Source organism: Apteryx mantelli, chromosome 9 (genome assembly GCF_036417845.1).
Source record: "Apteryx mantelli isolate bAptMan1 chromosome 9, bAptMan1.hap1, whole genome shotgun sequence".
Taxonomy (NCBI): Eukaryota; Metazoa; Chordata; class Aves; order Apterygiformes; family Apterygidae; genus Apteryx; species Apteryx mantelli.
Genome location: NC_089986.1, coordinates 29,290,229 through 29,297,789, shown reverse-complemented (window position 1 = coordinate 29,297,789; position 7,561 = coordinate 29,290,229). Strand labels below are relative to the sequence as shown.

Genomic DNA, 7,561 nt, shown 5'->3' with positions numbered 1-7,561 from the left:
CCGCCGCGCACCACCCCCAGCGGCCGCGCGCCCCGCCCCTCGCCCCGCCCCCAGCGGCCGCGGCCCCGCCCTCGGCGCGCGCCTCCGCCAACGGCCGCGCTCGCCGCCCCGCTCCTGCGCCTGCGCCTGCGCGGCCCGGCGCGCGCCTCGCCCCGCGCACGGGGGCGGCGGCGGGGCGATGGGGCTGCCGGCGGCGGGGCGGGCGCGCGCCGCCGGGTGCGGGATGTGGCGGCGGCTCGGCGGGCTGCTGCTCGTCTTCGCGGCTGCCACGGCGGCGCTCTCGGTGCTGTCGGCGCGGCTGAGCGCGGGGCACGCGCGCAGGTGGGTGCGGCGGGGGCGGGGGGCCGCGGCGGGGCGGGGCGGGGCGAGGCGGGCTGGGGGGCGGCGGGGGCGGGAGGCGCGGTGCTCCGGCGCTCGCCGTGCTTCCCCTCAGGCCGCTGCGCTTCCCATCGGACCTGGAGGAGCTGCGCGAGCTGGCCGAGGCGCTGCGGGACTACGAGCGGGAGCACCGGGGCGCCGCGCTGCTGCTCTTCTGCGCCGCCTACCTCTACAAGCAGAGCTTCGCCATCCCCGGCTCCAGCCTCCTGGTACGGCGCCGCCGCCCGCCCGCCGGCCCCTTGCTGCCCGCGCCCCTTGCTCCGGCCGTCGTGCCGGGCGCGGGCCCGGGCCCTGCGCTCACGCCGCCTCGGCCTCGCCCCGCAGAACGTGCTCGCCGGCGCCTTGTTCGGGCCGTGGACCGGCCTCGCCCTGTGCTCCGCCCTGACGTCCGTGGGAGCGACCTTCTGCTACCTGCTCTCCGGCGCGTTCGGGAAGAAGTTCGTCGTCCACTACTTTCCCGATAAAGTGGCCGTGCTGCAAAGAAAGGTAAGCGGCCGTCGCTCTGCGGCGATATCCGGAATACCCTCTGGCGAGACTGCGTTCTGGTCTCGCTTGGTAAAAATGAATGCACGCAGGGGATGGATGTGTCGGGACCTTCCTTACCGTGCTCTAGGACTAGACTGCCCCTCTCCTGCTCTCTGGGGAACAGATCTGTTTGCAGAGGGGATATGTGGAAAACTGGATGTAAAATAGCATCTCGGCTTGTTTGGGAAGCCCCTGTGTTCCCACCAAACCCGTGCTGTGTTGTACAGCCAGAGGTTGGTCTGCTGCTGATTTTCTCCGTTCCGTCATGCTCAGGTTAGCCCTATTTTCACAGCTTTTGTGGAAGGGGGTGGCCCACCATTAAGCTCCCATATATATGTAAAGTCACCCCTTTTAATCAGTTCCGGACTGATGTTACGTTCTGGCGTGTTAGAACGAAACTTGTATTCCTTGACATCCTGGCCGTTCAGATGTTTCTGCTGTCTGACTAGCAGGAGTAATTTGGAACGTTTCTCTTGGCAGGTAGAAGAGAACAGGAGCTGCTTATTTTTCTTCTTGTTGTTCCTGAGACTGTTCCCTATGACACCGAACTGGTTTCTGAATCTCTCAGCCCCCATTTTAAACATTCCTGTGGCTCAGTTCTTCTTCTCTGTTCTCATCGGTAAGGCCTGGGGAGGCTGGAGTGTGACACGGTCTCTCTCCTCATCACTGAGCCCTGGGTGGTAAGCGCGGACGTGGGGGCGGCAGAGCAGCGCTCCCCTACTTGTGCCTCTGCCCCGTGTACCTGTTTGCCGCCTTGTGCAAAATTTAGTGCTGCTGTAATGCAGCAGAGTTTTGAATCACGTTCTGCTGCTGCGATCTCAGACCCCTGTGTCTGGCCTAGCGAAAGGGGGGGGGGGGGGGCTGAACTAATCTCGAATTCTTGCGTGGAGGCAAGGGGGGTGCTAACAGGCTTTTTTGCTCCCATTCTTTCAGGTCTTGCACCATATAATTTCATCTGTGTGCAGACAGGTGCCATTCTCTCACAAATCACCTCTCTGGATGCCATCTTCTCCTGGGACACGCTGCTCAAGCTGCTCGCTATGGCTCTGGCAGCGCTGATACCGGGAACCCTCATCAAGCAATACAGCAAGCAGCACTTGAAACTGGAGGAGGACAAGCATGCTCAGTTACTCAATGGCAAAAAGAGCATGTGATGGCTCCGGCGCGCCAGCTCTCAGGGGACTGCCTCACGGAAGGTCTCTATTCCCGTGGGCTTTGTTCTGCATGCTCTGCGCCACCTTGGACCAAGGACAAGTGCAGTGTTTACACCTCGCATCTAAGAGGAGGTGTAAGGGTCTTGTTTTTAAATTGTAACTGTGCCTGTATCTGCACTGAGAGCGCTATACAGGGGCTTTATGAACACTTTAGTTAAATTGCCTGTGTCTTTTAAGCAAACTTGCGTCTTCAGTGTGCTTGACGGTGTTGCCAGCCCACTACAAATTTGTTAGCAACAGAGGAAAAAGCGTGATCCCTTAAGGAAGGGAAACCAGAACGCCTTAGTCCCTGCTGGCTCCTGAATAAGGGTGGCAACCACCTCCCTCCTTCCTCCAGTCTGCCTCCCAGCCCACGCCACAGGCTGCCGCATCCCCCACCGAGTCCAGCTTCGCGACCCCAGCTCTGCCACGGGTGCAGCAACGCTGCAGGGATAAAGAGCCCCACGGGCCTTGACAGGTGGTTTTCTGCCCCAACCTTGTCCCTTGTCATCGGAGAGCACTCAGAGTCCATAGCACACAGGGACTCATGTTGGGCAGCAACAGCAGCAGCCTTGGCTGTTTTTCACTGTCATTCTAATAGCATCATTCCCCAGCTCTCGGCAGACCTTACTCCCTCCCCCAGCCTTCTCCACACCCATAAGCATTCAGCATTTTTGGCCCAAACTGAAAAAACACACACTAAATGGTTTCCAAATAAGTAGGTAAGCTCTGTCCCCTTTGCTGGAGCCTGTTCCCCAGGGAAGAGACCATGTTCCTGGGTTTTTGTTATTTGCACTTCACTGCTCTGCTTCCCCCCACCTCTGCCCTCCCCTCAAAGGATAAAAGCAGACTAGCTGGCATGGAAGGGGCCATGGTGGGAGACCCCATAGCATTTGGGAAGCTGACGGAGGATGCTTACTCCATTTTACCACCTTCCCCTCCAGCAGAGTTGGGGCCGAGTGGGACAGCAAAGGGAAAAATCCCAAGGTTGTGAGAGAAGACAAGGTTGCAGATTCAACCCCCCAGCTCACATAGCAAAATCGCTCATTTGCCAAGAGCAAAGGTGCCTGGTAAGCTACGTGCATCCCACCAAGCCTTTGCCCTAGTTCTCGAAGCACCCAGGAGATACAGTTCAGCTGAGTTCAGCGACAGGTAACTTCAAACACGCTGTTTGCTGACAAACATCATGTTAGTTATTAAAAGGCTTCATGACTTTATCCCGAAGTCCATCACAAACCATCCCCAGATCACCAGACCAGCCTGAGAAGCATTGAAGTACACTGGCTTTTTATTCCATGCATTGTTTGCTTTGATAGTCATTCTTGTTTCCATCACTGTACACTGTTCAATACAAAAAAATCAAGTTTGTATCAGGAATCCGCAGAGCAGGGAAGAGAGAGATGAACACTACTGGACAGGGCCAAGATGAAATGGTTACTTAACACGACAGTGGGGAAGGCAACATTCAGCTCTGGGAGAAAATCTAGGCTAGTGTTCAGGAGCTGTCAGCAGCCGTGAGATCTGGATCAGGGTAGTCAGGACGCTGGAAAGGGAACCCACAACGTACCTCTGTCCCGCAAGTGAGGTGTTACAGGGAGGAGGAAGCAGGCCGATGTAGGTACCTCAGCCCCCGTATCCTGCTAGGAGAGAAAGTGCAAGGAACCGTAGCGGAGGCGCCCGTACAGCGATGCGGAGACCACGTCTATGTGCAATTCGGGATGAGCTGCATTAAGGAAGATGCCTACACACCCTTTTAGGGAGCCGACGGCCACGGTTGCAGGAGGGCTGCTGAGCGGCCCCTGCCTGCGCGCGGCCGAGGTGCAGAGACACGTGAGCGGGGGGGAGGCGGGGATGCTATCGCCACTGGTGTACGGGCTATTGGTTTACGCAAGGAGGTGGCAGTCCCAAAGGGACGCTGCCCAGCAGGCAGCAGTTATGAGGAACGACGCTGGAAGGTTACAGTGCAATGACCTGGGCAAGGAAAACAGCTAGACCGAAGCGGGGCTGGAGCACGGCAACAGACAACCAGAGTTTCTGCTCTGCTTTTCCAGGCTGTCCGGGTGTCCCGTGACCCAGGCAGGAAGAAATCTGAGCACGTATCCAGGACAGCTGTCCAGGAGGGTCCCAAACTCCCCTACATCAAGGCCTCTCCCCACCTCAGCAAGTGCCAGTGAAGGCCAGGGACTCCCCAGGGAGCTCCATCACATCGTGGAGCTCTGCTGAGCCGAGGCTGCAGCTACCAAACCCCTCGAGCATCTTTTTGGTAGGGACCGAATCATCGCGGACTGAAGTCACTGAGACTCTGACAGGCCCAAGCTGGAGCAAGTGCTTTGCGCAGGCAGCGGGCACCGCTGGGGCTCGTGCTGGACCCGCGGCCAGCTAACAGCCCGGCCCGTCGGAGCTTGGGAAACCCACCAAATCCGAGCAGCAGGGTCTCTCTGGGGTGTAAGGCCTGGCACCCTCTGCTGTGCTGGAGATTTGGCGTAGGCTATGATGGTAGTTCTCAACACTTGCGTATGTTACCCCTCTCTTTCCGCAATAATTTGGTCTTCCCCTTCGTGCGCGTGGGCGTTACACATACACACGATTCTCCACTGTTTGGCCTGGCCCACGTTCCTGCACCCTCGCCTCCAGCTTCCTGAGTAACCGCCTGTACCACCTCTTTCCACCCCAAAACCCCTGTCGCACTACGACAGCAAAGCTGCGTCTGGCCCTGCCACCTCCTCGTGCCACTGGCCAAGAAAGAGAGCATTTGGGAGGAAAAATGAGGGATGGGGAGAGAAAGGGAACATGAAACACAGTCAGATGAGCCTCGCTCCCCTCTGCGTTCCTCCTCCACCCCGGGTCTGAGTGTTGCTGCTGCAGCAGCGGGGAGCGGTAGCTCCTCCTCAGCAGCAGCCTCTTTGGTCCTGCGCCGGTGATGCACAGCATGGCCCCACCGCTGGCCACCCCTGATCCCGCACCCACTGCCTGCAGCGACTGCCCTCCTCTCCACCCGTCCTTTTGGACGCTTTCGCCAGGGGGTCTTCCTAAAAGGTTACTTGCTTTGCGATCAGTATGAAACCACTCGCCCCCTGATCGCTGTTCCCCATCGGCTCGGGGGCTGTCAGCTCCACCGGCAACACGCGGGCGAACTGCAGCATCGGCCGGGAGGAGCATCACCGGCCCCCGGGGCTGCCTGCGCGCGGGAGGCAGCGACTGCCGACAGCCTCCGAGCCCAGCCCCGCTCCCGTCCCCCCCAGGCAGCGGGGAGGAGGTAACATCACACAAATGGGTTACAATTGTGCTAGCAGTGAAGCCAACCTTCTGATCTACAGAAACGATAATAAATAATAAAATAACATCATAACTTAAGATCTGTGTGTAGTCCAGCTACAAAAATTTAAAAATATGGGATAATTTAACTCATACAATACTGCTCTCTGTATAAGTAAGACATTTTCCTTCATTTCGCCGTGAGGCTATAAATTACCACAGTTAAATTCAAACCAATATTTTAACATAAAATGTAAACAAACAAAGCAACAGAAGTACCTGTCCGTGGTCCGTTCCTGCCGTTCATCTCAGGCTGGTGTGCCGGCGTGCGGAGCAGCGGCCGCCCGGCCGGGCCGCACGCGCCCGGCCCAGCCAGCACGCTAGGAAGGGCAGAGCGAAAGCTCTCGCAGGGGGAGGTCAACTAAGGTGGGGGAGACGTGCTCTAGGTTTTGTTCTCTTTGAACGTTGATTTAGAAGAGTAGTGTTTGAAGGGAAGGCACTATGAGTTCTACCAGAAAACAAATTTTTCTCATCTGCCAATGCCATGTGCCAGGACTATCCTCACTTTCACCAGCTCAGATGAGAAACGGAGGCCTCAGGGTTACGCCCGAGACACACGACTGTGCCACAACCGCAATCAAGACTCCCTGTGCAACTCGTCTGTTTTGCACAAAGCCTGACATGAAGGGCAGGCAGCTGCTAATGCTTTCAAGAACGTACAGTGAATAAGGAGACGGAGCAGGGCTGATGCTCATGTCTAGGCCAGCGATTCCCAGTCTTCCCCCTCAACGCACAGCTCTCTGCTGGTTATCGATGCTGTTGCAGGTGAGAGACTGCTTCTCCATGTTCAGTACAGGCCCCTCCAGTTTCCTCCCAGAAGCGTGCTCAGGCTCTGCAGAATGTGCTTTCCACGGCTTGCAAGTTTCTTGCTTTGCCAACACTGATTTGATTGATTTCTTCAACCGACTGAAACAGGCAGGAGGTAAGAGGAGGAAGTAAACTGGGAAATGGCACGCTGCATCTGAAAGAGGTTTCCCTGCTCGACTGGAGATCGACGCTGCCAGAGTGAAGCAAGGGTGACATTAAGAAGTGCTCTTATACCAATTCTCAAGAGGACGAGGTTAGAATACATTTGCAGGATCTCACAACAAAATGCTGATTAAAAAAAAAAAAGAAAGAAAAAAAGAAACTAAAAACCCTTAAATTAAAACCCACTATTACATTCCTGGGGATGTATTGACTCAGAAGACCCTGGATGTTAGCACCTCAGTACCAATTTTCTCCAGGAACATGTCCACCTTCTGATTAAAAATGACCCAGCTGGTTATACTGAATACGCTTTGTTCACAGGTTACCTTGTAGTAAGGTCTTTTTATGCTTCCTCACTTGATAAGACTGAGTGGTTTCGTTTTCTTGATCTGTTCGCCAATCTTCAGGGCCATGAGGCCTGGTCCCCTGTGAAAGCAGCAAGAGAATCCCCCGCGTTCGTACACAATGCTGTCCAGGCAGGACTCCCAGGATGTTTCTCTGTAATGTGCTTGCTTTCTGAGCTTTTTTTGTTTTTGTTTTGTGTTTTTTTTTTTGCAACGAGTCTGTGTGTCTATAAATACAATCCACTCTTTACAGTAAAAAGTGTTAAAATGTCAAAAAAATAAATATCCATGTTACAGTAACTAGATTATTCAATAAAATACATCCCTGCCATTCTTGATTGAAATGCTCAAAGAGAATTAATTTCATTTGGACATTTTCCAGAGATTCGGGTTATTGCAAATCACTCCTGGGGTGGGAAGGAGAAGCATCTTCTCTTCCTGTAAAGTGTGGTGAAGGGGAATGAAGTGGAATCTCAGGGAAATCAAAATGCCAGTATCAGGAAGCTTTGGGGGAGATCTGTATTACCAAGTAGCAGAGCTGCAGGGCTTATTGGTCCTGACCGTGGCATCAGAACACTCCCCTTCGGAAGAGTCACAGTCTGATTCTCCAAACTGTGCTGGGTTCTGCAAAGCAAAAGGAAAGGAGACGTTTGGAGCGATTTTCCTGCACCACCGGTCAACCACACTGTCCCAGTCCATAACAGGAGACGGGGAAAGGTCACCACCGCATGAGGAGGAGAGGTCAGTGGCACACAGGAGATGTCAGCAGCACACAGGCACCCTACCAAAGGTCCCTTCTCTCCCCTGGAAGAGGGGCTGGCAGAAAGCATGATAGTC

General features: G+C 55.4%; 2 protein-coding genes across 6 annotated transcripts in view; one reads left to right on the top strand and one right to left on the bottom strand.

Moving 5' to 3' along the window:
- The first annotated feature begins 183 nt into the window (after window positions 1–183).
- Window positions 184–2,276, top strand: TMEM41A (transmembrane protein 41A). Its single transcript, XM_067301493.1, has 5 exons — window positions 184–321; window positions 434–587; window positions 703–864; window positions 1,384–1,522; window positions 1,837–2,276. Exons 1-5 carry the CDS (start codon window positions 224–226, stop codon window positions 2,055–2,057), a joined length of 774 nt encoding a protein of 257 aa, XP_067157594.1. The 5' UTR covers window positions 184–223; the 3' UTR covers window positions 2,058–2,276.
- A 1,106-nt stretch (window positions 2,277–3,382) lies between these two features.
- Window positions 3,383–7,561, bottom strand: part of MAP3K13 (mitogen-activated protein kinase kinase kinase 13) — an 82,072-nt gene continuing 77,893 nt past the window's right edge. For 4 of the 5 annotated variants that reach the window (XM_067302051.1, XM_067302050.1, XM_067302049.1 and 1 more), the window contains one exon: window positions 3,383–7,348. In XM_067302051.1, coding sequence (XP_067158152.1) covers window positions 7,247–7,348 — 102 coding nt within the window. In that variant the 3' untranslated portion in view covers window positions 3,383–7,246. The remainder of the gene's footprint in view (window positions 7,349–7,561) is intronic. The other variant, XR_010885060.1, reaches the window with a different exon arrangement.

Bases quoted from the DNA above. Each gene is read 5' to 3' on its own strand.
- TMEM41A (XM_067301493.1), top strand. From the start codon at position 224: ATGTGGCGGCGGCTCGGCGGGCTGCTGCTCGTCTTCGCGGCTGCCACG. The intron at 588-702 runs GTACGGCGCCGC...CTCGCCCCGCAG, and splicing joins TCCCCGGCTCCAGCCTCCTG to AACGTGCTCGCCGGCGCCTT. The intron at 1,523-1,836 runs GTAAGGCCTGGG...CCATTCTTTCAG, and splicing joins CTTCTTCTCTGTTCTCATCG to GTCTTGCACCATATAATTTC.